General features: G+C 55.3%; 5 protein-coding genes across 5 annotated transcripts; 1 reads left to right on the top strand and 4 right to left on the bottom strand.

Moving 5' to 3' along the window:
* Positions 1-2,523: 2,523 nt before the first annotated feature.
* Positions 2,524-4,667, bottom strand: B0T26DRAFT_631974 (uncharacterized protein; the record flags this gene model as incomplete). The annotated part of the gene is made up of 2 exons (XM_060436404.1): positions 2,524-4,143; positions 4,206-4,667. Coding segments are annotated over 2 exons (2,082 nt in total), but the record flags the coding sequence as incomplete, so codon positions are not given.
* Positions 4,668-6,628: 1,961 nt separating this feature from the next.
* B0T26DRAFT_686721 (uncharacterized protein) lies at positions 6,629-7,495 on the top strand (the record flags this gene model as incomplete). The annotated part of the gene is made up of 1 exon (XM_060440914.1): positions 6,629-7,495. A coding segment is annotated over exon 1 (281 nt), but the record flags the coding sequence as incomplete, so codon positions are not given.
* A 967-nt stretch (positions 7,496-8,462) lies between these two features.
* B0T26DRAFT_47633 (uncharacterized protein) lies at positions 8,463-10,618 on the bottom strand. Its single transcript, XM_060435238.1, has 2 exons — positions 10,094-10,618; positions 8,463-10,017 (listed from the first exon to the last, which is right to left on the bottom strand). The coding sequence occupies exons 1-2, from the start codon at positions 10,261-10,263 to the stop codon at positions 8,595-8,597; spliced, it is 1,593 nt and encodes a 530-aa protein (XP_060302881.1). The 5' UTR covers positions 10,264-10,618; the 3' UTR covers positions 8,463-8,594.
* Positions 10,619-12,165: 1,547 nt separating this feature from the next.
* Positions 12,166-14,775, bottom strand: B0T26DRAFT_47591 (Ppx/GppA phosphatase family-domain-containing protein). The gene is made up of 3 exons (XM_060435237.1): positions 14,358-14,775; positions 12,661-14,232; positions 12,166-12,564 (listed from the first exon to the last, which is right to left on the bottom strand). Exons 1-3 carry the CDS (start codon positions 14,462-14,464, stop codon positions 12,393-12,395), a joined length of 1,851 nt encoding a protein of 616 aa, XP_060302880.1. The 5' UTR covers positions 14,465-14,775; the 3' UTR covers positions 12,166-12,392.
* Positions 14,776-15,086: 311 nt separating this feature from the next.
* On the bottom strand, positions 15,087-16,577 carry B0T26DRAFT_633050 (uncharacterized protein; the record flags this gene model as incomplete). The annotated part of the gene is made up of 2 exons (XM_060436506.1): positions 15,087-16,108; positions 16,253-16,577. 2 exons carry the CDS (start codon positions 16,575-16,577, stop codon positions 15,087-15,089), a joined length of 1,347 nt encoding a protein of 448 aa, XP_060302879.1.
* Positions 16,578-20,456: the final 3,879 nt, after the last annotated feature.

The raw sequence follows: 20,456 nt of genomic DNA, 5'->3' as shown, positions 1-20,456 counted from the left end.
CGAGCAGACCGGTCTCCGGCCACCTTCCGGGGCAATGGAGACGAGTAAGCCGAGCTCACCGGGTAGGAAAAATACGTTGTCCACCTCAATCACTGTACAATATAGCCTCTCTTCTTCATCCTACTACATTTGGGCAGAAGGCAAGTGAAGTGGGACTATCCACCTTACATCCTAGCCAGGTAAGTAAGGTACGTATTCACTTCCGGATGCGTCAGGAATGCGTGTCCTGGTTATTGCATACATATATGCATGTATGCATGCAACCCGACACCCGACCCGACAGGCCTCGCTGAGGACGGCCACGCCTGGAGGTTCTGGCCTTGGGGACTGCCTTGGCTCTGTTGTCAGGCCATTTCCTCGCTGTCTGTTTCGGCGGCGCCCTTGAGCAACCAACAACGCTACGACCGTCAAGGTGCGCAGATGCGCGCGCGCAAAGTTGCGGATTACGCCAACATAGTCCCTGCGGTACCTTTTATCGAGGCAAGAATGTCGAACATTGGGCTTCGCACGCCAAAACACCCTTGTTTGGTATCTCCTCGCTGTTAGCTAGGTAAGGCACTTTGGCTCTACATCCACAGCATAGAGCTGGGTGGCTAGGGCAAAAGTGTGCGCGCCGTCTGTGCTCGTGCGCGCGCGCAATATCACATCGGACCGTCCGTCCCCCAACGCGCAACATGCCCGCCCCTTCCGACCTTCACCCCATTCCGCTAGACGGATACACGTATGTAAGAATGTATGCCTGACTGATAGATATCTTGCCATGTAGCAGTTCTTTAGTGTCCGCAACACAGCAAACCAAGGTACGTAATCTTTGGGCGGTGTGGCAATGCTATGCCTGTAGCTTGTTTTTGTCGAGGCCTAGCTGGGTACGGAGGATAAGAAGTAAGGTAACTTACCTGGAGGTCTTTGAGTATATGCATGGCCAACGCGTCAAACTGGATTTTTCACAGAAACAATAAAGGAAAAAAATAAAATCAAATTACCCATGTATCTAAGGACCGGAATCTGCTCCTGGTTTCCATTGTGAGGATGCAGTCTCTGTGGCACACATTACAATTAATTGACAACGAGAATTGCGACGTAGATACTGAATACAGAATGGAAAGTTTGCCCAATTTCCATATCCCTCTTCTGCCCTCTAATGCGCTCAGCGATTTAGGTACTTACAAGAGTGATTTGATGTTTCGTCTGGTTTATCACATCACGTCACATCACATACATGATATGAGTGCAGGGAGGTGTATTCATAGGGGTCTCTTCACCAGCCCCGCACTAAATATTTCGTAATGTTTGGTGAATACCTAGGCAGTGAACCCCATAGAGCATTTGTAAATTCCCTTCCTGTTTGCTGTTACATGTGTGGACATCGCAGTTTTCCATTTCTCATCATCCAACCAACCGACGGATATGAAATTCAATGGCCACATCTCTCTGGGTACCCAACACAACAGACACATTTTCATATTCCGTAGTTTGCGTTATAATCCCTGTAGCACTTATACAGGTGGGGGTTTCCCCCCTATTTTCCCGGATCTTGCCCCTCCCTTCCAAAGTGGAGCTCCACCTAGTTTTCCCCAGCCAGCGTGACGAAAATACAAACGTGAAAATACAAATAACAAGTAAACCTATCCCTAATATCATGCAATGGCCGCCAGCTCGCCCGCTATGCATGCAGACGCACACAAATTCGCGACCCGGGAACAGATAATTCTAGAAAAAAGACTGAAGATTAACGCGCGCGAACAAACCAAGCCACCGACACAGCTCGCCAATGACACCTAAATACAAGACACGTATATAGTCCTATATCCGAGTGCTAAGTGGCATACAGAGTCTTGGGCAGATACATGGCTGACATGTCCATGCCTTGGCCGACGGCCGCATGCCAAAAAAATAGCCCGGTTCAATCGAACAAAGGGTATTCTCTATCTTCAGACAGAAGAGGAAATGGAAAATATCATCTCATGCAACATCAATGTCTGCCGGGCAAGGCAGGCAGGGCCGCTAAAAGAACGACTTCTTCTTCTTGTCTTTGCCACTATCCATGCCCCTGAGAATATCCTCGAAGGTGCTGCCGCCGACGGAGCCGGTGCTGGTATGTGTCAAGCCTTGGTGGCTGTCCCTGTGCGGCCCAGCTTGTTCGTTGAACGTCGCCGGTCGGATACTGAGGTCCAGTGCCGAGTTGCTACCCTGCTGGCCCTGTTGATACAAGGGCCCGGCTGAGTCTCCTCGGCCGTGGGTGCCATCATCAAAGGAAGACCCATCCGAGAACGGGCCGGGCAGGGGTTCAAGCCCAATAGCAATACTCGAGCGATAGGCATGGCCAGCACGAATACCCGACGGCGAAGCATTGCGGGAGGCGCGGAGGCGAGGCGAGCCCGCGGCCGAGCCCGGTGCACTTGGGGGCCCGCCCGCAACCGGGTTCGATACTGGGTCCATGTCCTGGAATACGGGCCGTGGGGGTTCAAGAGGTGACGCGCCACTAGCCTGTGGCGGCGGCATTACCCCCCCACCAGAGTCACCCCAAGCCTTAGCAGCCAGCCAACAATGACTCCGCATATAGACACCTTCGGCGCTGAACAAAATGACGTCTGTCGAGAGCTCGACAATGCCCTGGTCCGTCTTGTACCACATCTTGCGAACCTCGCCCGCGTCTTCCACCCAGGGCGGGTTGCCCTGGGGTGCCTCACACAAGAAGTACTCAACACCCTCGGTCCAGTTAAGGCCGGGTGCGTCAACGACAAGCATGGGCAGCGACTGGATGACGACGTAAAGGAACAACCAGTAGCCAATGCGTTGGTCTGCGAGGTCATGAGCATGAGCGCTCTTTGCCTCTTTGAGCTCAAACTCTTTGAACGCGTTGAGGAAAGGTATGCGCAGGGAGTCGGTGTCAATATTGCGGGATTTGATAAGAAGCAGCAGGAGCTCGTTATACTTGAGAGACTTGTCGAACTTGGCCTGTGTCTTGCCAGAGAGGTCATTGTAGTTCTCGTGGATGGTTTTCATGGACGGAATTTTGGGCACATCGAACGGAATCGGAGGTAGGACTGGGGGTGAAGAATGGTCGAACTCGCTCAATATCTTACGCAGCGCAGAGATATTTGGGTCGACGGCATTTGCCTGTGTGTCCTCGAACACCTTGTCGATGGCGCGCGGTGTTACCGACTCCCTGTCGACTAGCAGGTCGTATAGAGCGGCCAGATCCGAGTACAACATCTTGAGGCACTGCCGGTTGAGCCCAGGCTGGGAGAAATGGTTCTTCTTGCTCCTCGCCTTTGGAGGCCAGTTGCCAAACAAGTCCTTGTAGTAGCCGAGGACGAAGCTTCTCATTTTGACAAACGAGTTTCGCCACTCCTTGAACTTGACGTTCTTGTATTCGTCTGTCGAGGTCGAACTCGCGATGCCGGCAAAAAGCGACGGAAACTCGAACGACTCGAGCCGAATATCAATGTTGGCCTGGCGGTTGACGAGATTCAGGTGGGCGCGCTCCAGGCGGTTTCGCGTGCTGACGCTGATGCTGTTGAATAGCGGTGACCTCAGTTCAAGAAGAGAGTCATACTTGCCCACGGCGTGAGCGAAGGCCTCGTTATAGAGAGTCCATGATTTCATATGCTCGCTCATGACGAGGGCCTCTAGGGTTTTTTCACGGCTGTGTCGGACATCAGCTGTGCCGAATTGATCCAGAAAAATGTCGAATGTGGCATCAACCGAGTCGCCAAATGAAGAGCCGTTGTAATTACTGAAGCCATACTTCCGGAGGAGGCCGGATATGTGGGAAAACGCGGTGAATATAGTCGGGTTGGCGCCGGTTCCGACCAAGGGTTGGTTCGTCAGGAAGGCAAAGAGGTTCCGTGCTGCAACCAGACTATCGAGGTCCTGCTTTTCGAGGGGCAGATATATATCGCCTTCTCCGGGCCTTCTCGTCGAGATTGGCTGCGAGTGTGTGCGCCTCGCAGCGTCGTCAACCCCGAGGTAGGTGTTCCCACTCGAGTTGGCCGCTATTGTTCCTGACTCTAGAATCTCGTTCAGGACTTTAGATGAGTTAAAGACTTGGTCTTGAACCTTGAATGACGGTCCTCGGCTGCTTCCTTTGGGATTCAGGTATATATAAACATTGCCGGCCTCATTCCACAACTCGGGGATCTGCAAAATATTAGTTTATTTCGAATAAGGCCAAATGAAAGCAATGGTGCATATGTGCGCACCTTTTCTCCATTCATCAAAGCGGCGACGTTGTAGTCGGACAGGGTGTCGGGGGACATGATCCAGGCCCTCATCCCCTTATCCTTTCCCAGGTCGGCTGAATTCGACCTCGACCGGCCGCCGGTCAGCCAGCCCTTCCTCGACTTGCGTTTGTCGCCATCGCCGGAGTTGTTCGACTGGGATCTCAGATCGACTGGTCCCGAGACGACACGGAGTGCCTCTGCCGAGGTATTGTGATCTGTCGGAGGCTGGGCGGAGCTGCTGCGACCGCGGGGGGCGGGAGTGGGCGAGGGATGGCGGGGTTGTAGACGGTGCGGGTGAGGGGCGGTGTTGTTCGGCGCCGGAGCTCCGGAGAAACTTCTCGCTCTATCCCGAGCCATTCCCTCCGAAGGCGCCGGGGCTTGAATCGCGGTAATGGCCGGCGGCATGAGGGGTAATGGCGTCTTTTGCGTCTTCTTCAACATTGTCGGGGGCATGGACGTGGCTTTGGAAGGTATTGGAGGAGCCGGTTCGACAGGCGCAGGAGGTGCGGCGTTTATACCGCCGCCTGGGGCAGAAGCAGCGCTGGCAGGGTCGCCGTCAGCTGGGCGAGGATAGGCGTTTGGGTTTGCGACGGGCTTCCGTTGGGTAAGCCGGGCAGGATTTGGAGGGTGCAATGGATCTGTTGAATGGGTGAGCAAGGGGAGAAACGAAGTGAGCACTCCGAACCGAGACCTCCTCCGCTCGGCCTTGGCATCTTTCTCGTCCACTGCTGGCACCGCTGGAACTGGGGAGGGCTCCCCCGTGTCTCCCCAGCTGCTGCAGCTACCTGCCTCGACGCTGCCGAAGCTCGATACCGAGCTAGGAGTGTCTGGGCCCACTGCCACTGCCTTTGGCGCCCCAGCCCCCTTCTGCCCGTTATCTTTCTTCTCGGTCTCCCAGTAGAATGAAGGAGGTCGTAACGTGAAGAGTCTCATGCCAGGCCTTGAAGAAGACTTACTCGACGCCATGTCGGGCAGCAAGCAAGCAGGCAGCAGAGCAGTGGTGCAGGACAACTTCAGCGAGAGAGAAGAGAGGGCACGCCGAAGTTGAAATGAACCGAGCCTCCACTGATATTTGCACTGCCTGCACCCCGACTTCTTTGACCAAACCCAAACTAACCTCCACTCCCGGTCACTTCTCGAATAATCCTTAACGGATCCGGCGGGGACCAGAGTGGGGAGGGACGCCTGTCGTGGAACGCGTGGCCCTGACTGATCGAAACTGGGTGGAGAGCGCCAGTCGGGTGGGCTCCTTGAACTTGGAGCAACCTCGGGCAGTGGGCACTGCTAGCAATAGAGTTTTGGCTATTGACGCGGCGAGATACATACGAAGTTCAGAAGTTGAGATCTGCTTGCTTACGACCCACGACACCATCGGGTTCTCGCAGGAAATAAAAGGTGGCAGAAAGTTCCTCGACGCACGTTGGTAAAAACCACAGAGAAATCCGGGGTTCATGCAGAATGATGACGGGACATGTGTTCAAGAAGGTGCACCGGGAAAAGTTTGCTGATCCGGTACGGAGTAAAACTATGTAGGGTCGCCAAAATGTCGGGTACCCTAGTCTATACCTTGCCTGAAGGGGTATCAATGCAGAAGGGCCAACAATAACTGGTACTGTACGGTCTATACGTGTATGTATAGCAACTAATCATCCGAATTCCGACAGGCCCCTTCCAAAGGTCGCTCTTGAGCCCAAGTGGCGGGGCCCAACCCAACTGTTGCTACTGTGATCTACCTGGTTCCCTGTTCGAGGCCCAATTGACCGGGAATGGGTCCAATGGATGGATTCCCAGTCGCGCTAGCCACGGCTCCTTCTGCGCGGCCGAGGAAGCTGGCGGTGCCCTCAAGGCCAGAGCAGGTGAGTTTGCTGCCAATCGCCTCTCTTGCGCGGACTTTGATCTGCATGACACGCTTGGGCTCCCCGACATGGGATGCTCAATGAGGGAAGATAAACCACTGCATGTATAATAACTAGACCCGAATTTCTACATACCGCCATGCCTTCATACAATTGGAATGTTTGCTTTGGGTTTTTCTAATTCGAATTTGGTTTCGCCCTCTACAACCAACCCCTCACAAAACTGTCGGGTGAATCAAGGAAAGGAAAAAGCGGAAGCCAAGACCTTCAACAAATAACGTCATAGCCAGTATAACCCCTGCATGACTTTCTTAGCGGCTGCTCCAAAGACTTCTAAATCCACCTCGCCCCCCGTTCTTTCCTTAGCCTCTCCGCTCGCATTCGCGTTCAAGGCATAGGTAATCGTTAGTAAAAAAACAACCGAGCTCGGTCTTTGAAACTTTGCCGCACTACTTAGTAATACCGAATGTTACCTTCAAGTCATACGCTCCCGCAAGTCGAGGTGTCTTGCAGTCTCGCAAATGCACGTGCTTACCTAATTGGCCATCCCATCCCAAGCCCGCCGAGAAGATCTTTGCATGGAGGCGTTTTTCCCTTTTCCATGTTTCCCCACACTAATTCCATACTTCAACGGCCAGCCTCCGAGTCGTTTCATCATTCAGCCCTGTCTCGCGCGACGAGCACGTCAAGCGCAATCCGACGGAAATATCTCAACTCCATGCTATGATGCTCGGCCTCACCGAGTCTCTTCACTATTTGGTTTGTCGCCCCGGGTGCGTATAGCCGCCGCCGTGGCAAACAGGTGCCGTGTTGAACGAGGCTCAACGAGCTGAGTGGCCAAAACCAAAGGCCGGATTTATTTCAACGTACATCCCCGGGAGGACGGACAATGCCACACTTGGTGGCCCGTTAGGCGGCCCAGTGCCAGTGGCCCGGAGCCGCAGCAAACAGAAACCCGCGGGTTTGCATCCCGCGTGCGTGCCAACTCATTTCAAAAGGATTCCTCGCAACTGCCATACTGGTGGTAATGTTCTTATTATTACTGCGTGCATGCACCAGCTGGGTGGGAAAAAGGAACGCACGTGCAGCCATCTGTGTTGTACATACCTACCTAGGTACATACCCAGAGCGATGTTGTGTTTTTTCGCATGTCTCTACGTCCATACAACACTTTAATCCACCTTCAAGTGTCAATCCGGGGTACAGTAAAGTGGAGAGTCTACGCCGCTTCCTGCATTGCACATACGCCTGCCTAGGTAGAACGGGTAACCCGTCCGCAGGAAGAGCAATCTTGTCCCAACTTCCTAAGTAGGGGTAGCCCGGAGCCTCGGACTGAGCAAGACCAAAAAAAAAAAAGAATACAACACTTTGCCTGCCTCTTCAAACAGGCAGGTACGGGTCACTTGCTATAGATCACTTGCTCTGGTACATTTCTGCTCAGTCAATACCTTAGTATCCGTAAACTGGGCGGTGACGTGTCTCGCAGAGAGCTCGGACGGAGCAACACAGGCACATCCTACGACCCATCCCGGCGCGTGGCTCAGAGAGCGAGTTGGTTGTGTCAAGTTGCTGTGATGTGAACCAACGCAAGCCGGCCGTGTGCGCACACACGCCTGTTACGAGTCTCGGTGCCGACTTCCCGACGGCCCCACTTTGCGAAGTCTAGGTCTCTTTGCAGGCCGACTAGGCAACAAGAGAGTCAGCAAAAAGAGGCAGACATCTAGAGCGGCGGCAAGGATGAGTAAATTGGTTGGATTCTTTTCACAGCCTTGTCGTAATGACCCAGGCGCTTCTCCTCTTAGGCCGAGTCGTAAACAGCATGTAAACCAAGCTACCTACAGTAGCACACAGCCGAGGATCAAAACAAACGGCAGCAGAGTAATTAATTACATCTGTAAATCCTCCTGAGACGACGTTCCCGTGAGCCTAGGTGTAACTAGGTCTAAATAGATAAACATGTGGTAATGTTTTTAGTGAAACAGCCAGAACCCATGTACGCCGCACCTGCGTCCAAGTCCCGCTGAGACATGCAAGCCAGCAAGTGCTCCATCTCTCGCAACCCAAGACTGAAACCACCGAGAGACGGGACGAGACGGAAAGAGAACAAGCGAATAATGAAAACAATATGTGGACATGTCTTTAAAAACGCGCTGTACATATCTTTTAAAATGACACCCACAACATCTAGATACTGCAGAAGAAGTAAAAAACCTAAAGCCAAAAAAAGAGACGTTAAAGAGGCCGGCATGATACGCTCCTGGCACTAAACTGATACTCCGCACCCCAAAAGAGAGAAAAAAAGAAAACATATGGATATCACACAACATCATGCGAGAAACAGAAAAAGTCCTTGGGCCAAATTTCATCCACGTCGCGTCAACTAACGTGTAAAAACAACAGTCCAAGCCAAGCCAAGGCCTTCAAAATTAAGCCATAATGAGAGGCGAAAACCATCTATATGAGTGTAAAACAAATGCGCCCTCTTATCTGCCCTTTTTTCTATGCGAGCACTTCATTGTGCCCTGCCCCAGCTGCTGTTTTGCTGTTGCCGTTGGGAAGGGGGCTGGTACGGCTGGTAACCTTGGTAGCTTGACGCGGCGGCACCCTGCGGTTGCAATTGGATCGGGCTGGGCTGGCGGTATCCGCCGGCGTTTGCGTTTGCTGCCGGACCCGGGGTTGGACGGGAATAAGCCGTTGGGTCGAAATCAAAGCTACCGGTTTCGTTGGCCGGCATCTCATGGGCGTACTGTTGGGGCTGCAGTTGTTGCTGGCGCTGAGAGGAGGTAGAAGACGGCGCTTGGAGCGGGCGGGTCGAGTCGGACGAATACTGTCGCCCAGTCGCTGGGCGGGAGTCGTAGCTGTTATACGCATCGTCCAGGGCCGAGTAGTCAGCCTGGTGATAGTTTGACTGTGAATGGTAGTCTCCCTGAGCACCATAGTCGGCCCGCGCGGCGGGGGGTGGCTGGATAAGGTCCTGAGGGTATGGGGTGCTCTGCTGAGCATCATACGGGGATTGCGGAGACCGACGAGCCGCCCCGACCCCGTAGCCTTGACTTCCTTGAGATTGAGACCCGTAATTGTCGTACGGCTCTTGTCGGGTGTCGTAGCTGCCTTGCCGAGCCGGCGGGCCATAGCCCCGGCCCTGCCCATAGACTCCGTTGTTGTAACCGGCGTCGTTGTAGGCACGCGGTGACCTCCTTCCAGGGCCCATGACCGCCGCTCCGGCCACTCCATATCCTTGGTCTACGGGAATCGAGGCTTGGCTGTAGGCCGCTCCAGGTTGCTGGTACCCGTCCATGTGCCCAGTATGCTGGGAATACGCATCGACCTCAACCGGCGCTGGAGGGAAGTATCCATTGGAGCCCGGGATACCGGTCGGCGGCCCGTACGGGCTTCGTACGACGGGAGAGGGAGCAGGACTCGAAGGCCCTGCTATCGCTCCAGCAGCGGCGGTTCCTGCGAGTGCTGCGTTCTGGACACTGGCCTCGGGTTTCTTTAGTGTGTCCATTTCGACAGCATCTTCTTCGAGAAGAACCTTTTTGCTCCCTGCGCCTTCCCAACTGGGCATTTCGGGTAACGCATCCTCGTTGACGGGCGCCGCGGTCTTCTTGCTGACATCGAACTCGGCATATTGCGGCGGCTCTGGTACTGCCGCAGCCCGCGCTGGCGGTGGGATCGCTGCGGCTCGAGCAAAGCCCGGGTCCATGGGCGGCTGGGATTTGTATTGGTTGTTGGGAGGGACGTACGGCTCGTCGAGGTACTTTGCGCGACTGCCCTTTGGAGGATCACAGCATCCGCAGCAGTTGCCGCAGCACTTCAGACACTGGCAACATTCGCAGCAACACGAGAGGCCGCAGCAGAGGCACCGAGCTACGCACCAAATGATGGAAATGAGGAATAATCCGCCGACTATGATAACCGCGATGACGGGCCACCTAAGACTCCTGTAAGCATCCGCGTAGAGCAAACTGTTATCGCAAAGAGAGAAGAGGCGTCATTTCGCCAACGTACTTGCAGTAAGTTGCCTTCATGCAATTATCCCAGCTGGAAAAAGCCGTCTTGACATCGTTGACCTGGCCCTGTATGTCTCTTTTTTGTATTGCCGGTCGCAGACTCGCCACCAGTAATTGCACAAACCCCTCCCTCAAGCTCCTCTCCATAGCCACATTGACGGCGGGCATCTTGCCGAGCAGGACGGGCTACCGTCGTTTACGGCGTCGAGGCGGACCAGTGCGGAAGTATCGGGAAACACAGACTCGGCCACGCGGCCAATGGCTAGCGACTAGCTCGCACTGGTGTCAAACGGGGTCGGCCACGAATGACTAAAAATGTTGGAACGGCGGCAGAAGCAGCAACAGCGAATACTACAGCTCCATGTTTGGGAGGTGTATTGTCGCGCGTGTTATGATCGGCCAGGGCGATAAACCGGGAGGGAAATGCGCTCGCTGTACGGATAGACCAGGCTAAAACAAGGGCGTCTCTTCGTTGTTGGGGAAGGGTGGCTCTGGCCAGGGAGAACCAGGTAATGGCGGAGTAGGATCACCAAGGGCGCGATCGGCAATAGGTCGAGTAAATATTCTTTAACAAGGCAAGCCCCCTAAATTTCAAAGAACATGAACAGCTGAATGTAATGTGGGCTGAAGGCTGGGTCGTCAAATTGGTTGATAGTCACCAAAAAAAGGAGTGGGCGGGGAAAAAAGAGGCGCTATGGCTCAAAGAATGGGAGGGGTGGCTTAAGCGTAGGTAGCGATTGATGAAAGAGAGGATTCCTGGAAAAGGCGCCCAGGTGAGTGTGACAAAAGCAAGACTGAACAAACACGATTGGTGTCAGGAAAAGAGAGGAACGAATCCCAATCGTCAACCGCCAAGGAACGTCTCACACCCAAGTTCGTATGAAACTGGGCGCAGCTTTTCGCTGTAGAAGGGGGGGGGAGGAAGGACCTAGGAGAAAGGCTTCCCTCCCAAATTCATCATCGGACGGAGAACTCCAAGCCAAGCCCAGGGCATCCGACGGGAGGCTAACAATGCCTGCACTGACCTGCTCACTCCTCGTTCGTGCTTGCGGGCGCTAGCCCCCAATCTGCAAGGCACACAACGGCGGCCCTAGTGGGTCCTCCGCCATGGTTAACTGGTGGTATCGCATGAAGCGGTACTCCGTAATTGTAAATTACCACTTTACAACGTGCAAGGACAGCGGTTTGGAGTGGAAAAGTCGCACTCGCACCAGGCTGACAATAAACAATGAACAAGAAAACATGGTATTTTGTTTCAAAGTTTTTGAGCTCTCCATCGAAGACACACATGATCCACCCTATGTCCACCCTATGGATGAAAGTTCCTGTCCTACCGCTCTGTCAAAATTCCAAATATATTTAAAAGAGAGGCTAGGGTAAGCCGCCGCTGGCTGGCAGGCTGATCGATGGGGGAAACCCGCCGTAGTTTACGGAGTATTCCGAGCCACTATACTGGACGGAGGACAGACGGGATTCAGCTTCTCGCAATTTCCTTCGATTGGCTGCCCAGGCCTTGGCTCACAAAGCACCGACATTGGTGGGTGGCCCCATTTCTCTTTCTCTTTCGCTTTCGCTTTCGCCTAGAACTGTGGGGGCTCAGGCTCCCCGGGCGGCATTCACTTTCGGCTTCGCTTCAGGTCTCTGAGGTGCTGACGATACCGGGCTTTCCGAGCCGCCGGGACCACACGCCCCAACGGTTCCTTACCAGTCTTCGGATCTGCTCCGGTCTAATCACGGAATTGACCTCGGCCCCAAATAGGTACCATCACCACGGCGGTAACCTAACCCTAACATACAGTGTAAATTACCGTCGGAGGACAGAGCGGTGCCCATGCAGGGGCTAGGTAAGGCAGGTTGGACAATTGACCGCCGAGGGGCACAGAACGCCTTGAAGCTGTGCCACAGACTTGAGACGATACATGGCGCCTCCACTTGTGCTACCGCTCTTGGTTCGGTCTTCAAAACTCATTCCCGTCGATCGAAATCGGAGGGAGCACTTGCATGACTGCCATGGGGAGCGTTGCTGTTTGCCTCGTAGATACTATGTCTTGGGAAACAGTCCGCGTTGCAGACAGCTCCTTCAAGATTTTTTTCTTTCACACATCACAAACGGGCCTAAACCAAAGGTTCACGAATCTCATATCATGGATCCTAAAACATATTTCAGCCATCCGTGATATCCCCTGCGTGGACGAGCCGAACATACCACTGTGATTGTATACCTAGATATCAGTCCCCTCTGAGAGGAGTTCGTGCTTGATTCAAGTCGCCACTGTTCTGCTAAGATCTTCCGCTTTTCAACCCAGCTGGCTGACAGTGACAACGACCTTTATATCCGCCCTATTTTTGGCCACGTTCTTGAAGAGGTCCACCAGATCCTGGGGATCGAGCCCCCTTGCCGCCGTCTTGCTGATGGAAATGTCCAGCAGGATCTTTAGCTTCTTGCCGCTCTCGCTGGTGCATCGGAACCTGTAGACCAAGGCCATGCATTAGTGCTGATGGGTGCATTAGGGTTTAGAGTTTAGACAGTCAGAAAGAGACAGAAAGGGAGAGAGAAAGTCTCACCTGATGCTGTTGTCAATGGCCTGCCTGCTCTTCGGCCATGCCGGGACCACCCTCGCAAGCGCCGCCGTCGCGGCGCCTAGATAGTCGGCCCACAGCAGCGCGTCCGGGTCCGCAGCGCCGACCAGTGCCCGTAGGCCGCGGTACAGGTCCCTGTCTATGGGGCTCACGCCCGCGCCCCATCGCGCGCACAGGGTCAGCCCGAGGATGGCGCGGGCAACGTGCGTCAGCCCGGGACAGCCGGGGTTGCCGGCGACGGCGTCGTGCAGCGCGGCCGACGCGTTGGCGTCGGCATCCTCGCCGGCGCGCGCCCAGGCCTGCCGGATGTAGATGGGGCCGAAGTGCAAGCTGAAGGCGCTTGCCGACGTGAGCGGATTCAAAGCTCCGGCGGTAGTAGGCGGAAAGGCAGACAGTAGGGTGTCGAGTATGTCGGCAGGCAATGCAGCGGTGGCTAGCGGCGGCATCGGGGTTGAATAAGGCGGAGCATCGACCAGGTCCAAAGGGTTGCTCTCCCTTACCTCGCGCGGCAGCATCGTGGCGAGCGCGCCCTCGCGGTTCCCGCCGGCGCAAAAGGTCACGGACCGGATGCGCGGGACAGCCGCGATGAGGGCCTTGACGACGGCTACGATGGCGGGGAACTGCGTGCGGCGCCGCTTGGACATGCCGAATATCTTGCCGTCGAACTCGGCGTTGACCTTAAGCAGGTGGTTGGCCCTGCCGAACTCGTCGCCCGACACGACATACGACCCGATGGCCGGGATCGGGTACGGCTGGACGCTGCTGTTGTGCATTAGCATGCTGCCGTAGCCGCGGAAGCCGCCGCCGCAGAGATAGATGTCGATGCCCGGCCCGTCGCGCTCGCGGGCCTCGGCGACGGTGGCGGCCAGGGTTGGGAACTGGGCGCGCAGCGTCTCGAATGCCTCGCCCATGCCGCTGTGCAGTTTCTGCGTCTCGGCGGCTTGGACGTCGGCACCGGCGTCTTGCAGCACTCTGATCAGCCGCGCGGCGCCAAACGGCAGACTCTCGCCAGCCAGGGCTGCGGCGATCTCGTAGCCGCCCTCCGTGCTCTCCTCTTTGTCTCCTTCGTGGCCGCCGCGAGCCTTGGCGGCATACGTGTCCATGTACGTCATCTGGACACTGCCGCCCCCGAGGTCAAGGAAGAGCCCCTTCACGTCGACGAACCCCGACCTGGCTCCCACGGACCCAAAGAGCGTCTCGACTTGCGGCGCTAGCACGTAGACGACCAGGTCCGGGACTTCAGCGTTGATGGCCGTGAGCATAGCCACGGCGTTCTGGGCCCGGCGCATGGCCTCGGTGGCGAAGACGGTCACCTGGCTGGGAGGGACGCCATAGTCGTCGACGGCGATGGCTCTGAAACGGGCCAGAGTCTGCGCGACCAGCTTGATGGTTTCTGGCGGGAAGACCATGGGGGCGGTACCGCCCTGCTGGTTGGGCGACGTCGGCGGCTTGTTCAGGGCGTCGAACAGTGAGATGGCGGCCCGCTCGCGGTATATACACGGGAGCAGCCGAGCCCGCGGCGGCGAGAGATCCGATATAGAGAAGCGGATACCATTGCTTTTGGGTGGAATAAGGACGGTGTTAGAGACCAGGCACGATTTACAGATCTAGATGGCCGATATCATGCATGGATAGCCCGACTCGGAAAATAGGGGCAAAACTTCAAAGGGGGTAAAACTCACCTGCCCATGTCAACCAGGGCGAAGAGATGGTTCGCGCTGTTTAGGTCCCAGCGAGGCATTTTGTGCTGAAAGTTATCGAGCGTGATGATGTCAATAAAGGAACTCATTTTCGGCTAGAGATAAGTAATTAAGCCGGCTAAAACTATGAGGATGAGGATGGACTTGTGGTGGTAAGACCAACAGAAAGACATGCGGATGGCGCTCTGAGATATGGAATCTAGACTCGTCCAAGTTTGCCGCAAACTTGCCTGTGGTGCTAACTGGCGGCGCGTGACCCTCTGCTAGCCGACCGTCCGATAGCGGCCACAGAGCGACTTGAGGACCGAGATGGATAAAAAAGAGCAACGCATTGGGTGCGTAACAATTCGAGGCAAGGAAACTTAACCTAACACCCCTAGGTGGGACGACGGCAATCGAATATCGCGAATGCAGAAAATGATTAGGGAGGCAGACTGGGTTTCGTCGTCCCAGCCTCTTCTCGGCGAAACCAGCTACTGGTCTTACTATGGAGGCAGATACCTCCCTGCTCTATCCATAATGCCTATCTCGCAATTAAGTGGTTGCTCTTTTGCTAATGGTGCCTCGAAGGACTTCGGGTAGGTAGTCAATTAACTATATTCCGACTAGGTATGGCTTGCTCCCTCCTGGCTGTGCGCCTCGAAGCATGTGGATGATCACACTACACACAACAGCCCAATTAATACCACCCGAGAAAAACATGGTCAGGACTCAGGGCCATATTGTCTGCATAAAAACAGAGCCTCTCTCCGAGCGACCGAATATGGTAGAAAGGCGATCGTGGTATTGAACTCGGGCACTGCTGACGGGAAAAGCCGAGCTGTTGTTGGGTGCACCGCCGGAGATGGCTCTCCGCCTCAGCGCGAGGTTCCAAGCATATCCCGATTCCGAGGGCCCCGCCATGAGCCCGGCCCGGAGCATGATCTCGTAGTCCACCAGGGCGCGCTGGTCCCAGCTGAGCCTGTCGAGGAGGGCGAGGTCGTCGCCGTGGAGGATGTCCTTCTTCAGGACGACCGTCACGTTGAAGTCCCTGGCCCTCGCCACGAAGGCCGTCGTCTGCTCCTCGGTCGCGCCCGTCGCTAGAAACACAACCCGCACCCGCGAGTTCACGATGAAGTCTAGGAGGTAGGCCGCCTGGCTCTCGTAGTCGGGAACCAGGCTGTCGACGTCCGTTTCCGTCCGTAAGTGCGCGCCGACAAATGTGCTCTCCTTGATCCCTTTCCTGGGGTCGAGGTTGAAACCAAAGCCCTTGCTCAGGTTGTACAGGGCTGCGGCAGCCAGCCGCCTGGCGTCCTCGTGAGCGCGCAGGAGACGGCCGAAGCTCCCAGCAAACGCAGGGCCGTCGTAGGCCGTCTGGAAGGCCCACTTGGTGACGGCCAGGTTGAACCGGATAGGGTACACCCGGTTGTCCGTCGGCGCGACCTCGTCTATGTATTTCTTGATCTGCTGGCCCAGACTTGGCATGTCGTCGATGACGCTGCCGTTGGCGAGGGATGCGTGTATGTCGTACAGGCTGATGGGGTGTCCCTTCATGACCTGGGGAACATTGTACAGGTCATCCATGGACCTATACACCTTCATCTGTGGGCAACATGCTGCTAGCGTCTGGTTGAGGTGCTCAAACTTAAACAGGTAGTCGATAGGGTGCCCTCTCTGTGGACCGCCAACATTCGGCATCAGCACCGCAATGTCCTTTTCGTCGCGCTTGACGATGCGCGGCACGACGAGTTCGGCTACAATTGATCGGAAGGAAGAAAACAAATACTATTAGCGCCTCCTTTCTTGTGGAAGCAGCTGTCTGGCCAGGGACATATTGAACAAGCAGACAGGCCGGGACCGGGGCCGGGGCCGGAGCCGGAGCCGGGGGCCGAACTCACCTCCCATTTCCATGGCAAAGCGTATGCAGGTTAAATGCGCGTTCCTGACCTGGCCGATGCCTCCGGGCGTCGGATCGCAGGACAGAATCAGGCCCGGGGTCCATTGCTTGCTTGCGCACAGGGCCGAGATGGCGCGGCCGTCGAAGTCGCCGTCGATCTCTTGGGCGAGGAAGTCGGAGACGAAGAGATGCTTCCCGTCCTTGAAGGTGCGGACAAGGCCATTGTACGTCGACTCGTACGAGACAAACGAGCCGAGACACCACACGACAATCAGCAGCAGCGCCGCGAATTTGACGAGCCTCAAGACGCCCGAAGAGCCCAGCATGGCGAACAGGTGCTGTCAGGTATGCATTGGGGAAAAGGTAGAGAAAACCCGCTAGAGCAAGAGGGCTCTTGATGTCGGGGGCTACCTAGGGGGGAGGGACGGGAAAGGGGAGGGAGAGACAAAGCCGCATCGTAAAGTTTGGCAAGGTGGCCGGCGCACCCAATCAGGTTTGGGTAGTTTGGGAATCCCCGAGCATGAGCTGAGCTGCTGGGCTGAAGCCACGGCGTGATGAGAAATTGTGCCTCATCAGCTGTGGACGGCATTCCGACTTTGACTGCACCTCTTGCCCTCCCTACGTCTCTCCCTGACTGGAATAGCGCGAGACAATTGTCTGCTCACATTGATGGATGACATGCTCAATTCCAGAGAGCCACCCCCAAGGCACTTAGCTCGTCGGAATTTGATGGCACCCCGCCGACGGGGCTCTCCTACTAATACGGGATGTACGGGATGCTACCCCTCGGGGTGGATGTCAGGAACCTCGCTTACTTGTGGATACGGATAACTGAGACAGCAACTGAGATATCCGTATAAGTTCCATCATCATTAGTTCGGCCGAGTTCGCATCATAGAAGTATGAAGTTATAATAGAAGGCAGTGCGGATGACACTGTACTTACAAACATTGAAAGGTACAGTGGTGCGGTCTGGCCTCCAGGGCGGTTCTGTGGCGGCGCCGTTGCAAACCCGCCCGCTAAAAAAAGAAGCTTTGCAAAAGTGCCGGGACCTAAACCTGGGGCTGTACGGATAATGCTCCGTAGGTACGGTTCGTGCAACAAACCGTGTGAGTGAGTTGGCTGTGACGGACAGAACAAACCGATCTAGGATGCCGCTTGCTCAAAAGTAAATCAGTTTTCTACCCCCGAGTATTCTAGCTTTCCATATTGTTACGTATACCCGCCTCTTCTAGACTAGCCTTCATTCACCCTCGGCCGTGCATTACGTCGAGAACGCGATTAGGGGGACTACGAGCCCATATAATATATACGGTATATACGTAGGTTTGTTTAAGCTGGCTTCCGGTGGTGGACGACAAGAGCAACAACGGCCGCCGATCGCTGGACGATCGCTGCTTCACCTGATGGGGTCCTCCAATTAACATTTGAAGTTCGCCGTCAGGCCGAGCGAGACATCTCAAAGGTGTGGGTGCGCAAAGCTGAACAGCTGCGCACGCGACAGAGCTCAAGTATCCGTTCCTCGGGTTTCTGTAGCCAGGGCATTGCCAACCCCCGCCTCTCCAAGAGTTCAAACGGGCCCACAACTCGGTGCTTCCGGAGGATTTGCCCACCAAGTTGCTTCGAGAAGATGCAACACGGCAGCCCAGCCCAATTTATACCTGGTTGACCGAAGAACATGCTGTCGGGTTGGATCTCCAGTATGGTAGGTATGTATGTACATTACCTGGAGCCGTGAAAGCGCACAGACGGCTGTGTCCAGTGCTGCCGGGACCTTCAATTGCGGCAGTTCGGAGTAGTATCCGTTAGGTATAGATTCGAACCTGGTGTGGTGACCATATGTAACGGACAGATTGGGGTTGGGATGCAGGCGTGAAGGGGTGAACCGACCCGTTGGCGCACTGCTATTTTATGTCACTCCATTGCCTTTCTTGTCATCGAGCGCAGGTATCCGTACGTCAAGGCCAACTTCAGCAAGAGTTGGACCGCGTAAACGAAACTTAAGGCAATATCTTGGAGCTTGACTGTCATTTCCGTCATCCAAAGTATGACGGCCTGAGTCCCTGCGTCACATTATTATGCGTTCTCAAAAAGGTATGACTTACTATGTAAGTACGGAAGACTGCCGTGATACGAAATACTTCCAAGTTGTCAGTTAAGGCAGGGGTGGTTGAAAAGCGAATGAAAATGGGCCATGATAAGGGACCCACTTTAACTCGTCCGCCTAGCGCGTTTTTCCACGACGCGAAAAAACACGTCCTCGCTCGCTAATCTAGAGCTCCCGAAAAGTGACTTCACAAAGGGGACTCGTCTTCGGAATTACAGCCCGCCAGATACTGCTCCTCGTCCAACTCTCTCTTGCTGACGAGCACCACGCAAGGCTCTTGATATCGCCGGCTACAGAGCAAGAACCGGATCAAATACTTCTTGGAGGAAAATATCTCAACATCCATCCACCTGCGGGGTCCTGTCTTCGGCTCGCTCTGGAGTGGGGTCTGTCAATCAAGTTCCATTTACAAAGCCCCTCGCCGTTAGGTCGCCTGCAGCTCTGCAGCTGCACCTCACTCACAGATCGCCAAAATTGACGGACTACCAGCCTCTCGATTTTCCTCGCCTCAATACACGTCGACAAGCGACAGCCATTCATTCACAGGCGCACGGGCATACGTTCTTTCTTCCATTCTTGCGCAACGCGTGCTTCGAGCAGCCAGCAGCAAAAAGGGCATTTGCAAATCGCAAGCTGCCTGTCTTACCCATTTGCGCCGCTAGCCCCGCCTGCCGCCGTCGACTAAGCTTTCCATTTGGCAGCTCGCAAGCTACCCGCCACCACCTCCCGAATTTTCTATTTTCGCGGGGTCCATTTGGCCGCCAGAAACGACCCTTTGCTGCCCAGGGCGCCCAGGACGATCTAGGTACGCGTTTACGGAGTAGCGTCTGGTTGTCTGCAAGCCTGCATTCGAGCACCGTTGCGCACGTCTCTTGTCGACACCTCAGAGGTTCGAGAGGGAAGCAACGGCAAGGGGGCCCCTCCTTGCTCCCCCTTCGTCTGGCACCTCTTAGGCTCCTTGGAACGCGCCCGCTACTTGGACGGACCAACCCGAGCCTAGTCAGTCGCGCTCCTGGTCAGTTCTCGACGCGTTGCTGCCAATCGCCAGTGCCCGCCAGTAGTCGTCGGCAAGGCTTCTAGGCCGCTAGCATTGCTGCTTGCTCTCTCCGGGCTCCACGAATCCTCGAGATCCTGCAGCAGTTCTCCATCCCCGCAATTGCCCGTCAAAAAAGTACCTACCCTGGTAAAGAGGGCACCGCGCGACAACTCCACAGCGACTATATCAAGACTTGTTTGTGCCTGTGTGGTGTGCGTGTCTGTGTGAACGAGACCCTGGAATTCAACAAAATCCAAAATCGTGCAGGTCGTCGACCAGACTCGGGTCCCCTGCTCGCGTCGTCTCCACCCTGGTCGAAGAAGCTTGAGGTCGTTTCTGTGGCTTCTCGTCACTGGCTACTCCGTGCAGCTTGCGGTGGGGGTTTGCGTTTGTGAGCCACTGCAACTCGGGCCAAGACCCCCAGCAAATCCATCGCTTGCGCTCGCTCGACCACCGCTGTCCCATCTCCACTCGGCTTGCTCTCCCAGGCCATCACCCACATTGTCTTTTACAGCTCCTAGCCCTTCGCCCCTTACATATTTCCATCGCCCCGTCGAGATAATTCTTTTATTCTTTTCCCTCGCCGCCTTTGCTTCCTGCGCAGTCACTCCTTTGCGACCCAGTTATCGGCCGGTCGCCCTTGGCGCAGGGTTCCGGGTGCCTCACGAACAATATAATTCATCACGTTGCGGCTTGGTTATATACAGCTTCACATCACACTCTCAACGCCTACGCTTTCCCCTTGAACACCCACCTAAACAACCTCGGTTCTCTTTTCTGGTGTAGACACCCAGCCACGTTTTGTTATCGCCCCCTTTTTGTCGACTCCAACTCGATTGAGCAGCAGGAGCAGCAGTGGGCGTCGCGGATCTCAGCCACCCAGCTCTTGTGCTATCTTTGTTTTTATCTCGACTCTATCCCGTTGGCCATCCGACTTTGATAGGTAGTCGATACCAGCAGCACTCCGCCGGACTCGCTTAAGGGACGTTACGACCGCCACGTCGAAAAAGCTATAACAAGCTTTAGCTTCCCATCAGGCGGTTGACACGGCATCGCCTACTC

Source organism: Lasiosphaeria miniovina (genome assembly GCF_030549165.1).
Source record: "Lasiosphaeria miniovina strain SMH2392-1A chromosome Unknown B0T26scaffold_1, whole genome shotgun sequence".
Taxonomy (NCBI): domain Eukaryota; kingdom Fungi; phylum Ascomycota; class Sordariomycetes; order Sordariales; family Lasiosphaeriaceae; genus Lasiosphaeria; species Lasiosphaeria miniovina.
This window is presented reverse-complemented; position numbering and strand designations above follow the sequence as displayed.

Coding starts and splice junctions, on each gene's coding strand:
- B0T26DRAFT_47633 (XM_060435238.1), bottom strand. CDS start 10,263: ATGCCCGCCGTCAATGTGGCTATGGAGAGGAGCTTGAGGGAGGGGTTT. Junction 10,018..10,093: donor ATGAAGGCAACTTACTGCAA/GTACGTTGGCGA, acceptor CAGGAGTCTTAG/GTGGCCCGTCATCGCGGTTA.
- B0T26DRAFT_47591 (XM_060435237.1), bottom strand. CDS start 14,464: ATGAGTTCCTTTATTGACATCATCACGCTCGATAACTTTCAGCACAAA. Junction 14,233..14,357: donor GCCCTGGTTGACATGGGCAG/GTGAGTTTTACC, acceptor TCCACCCAAAAG/CAATGGTATCCGCTTCTCTA. Junction 12,565..12,660: donor GCCATTGACAACAGCATCAG/GTGAGACTTTCT, acceptor CTTGGTCTACAG/GTTCCGATGCACCAGCGAGA.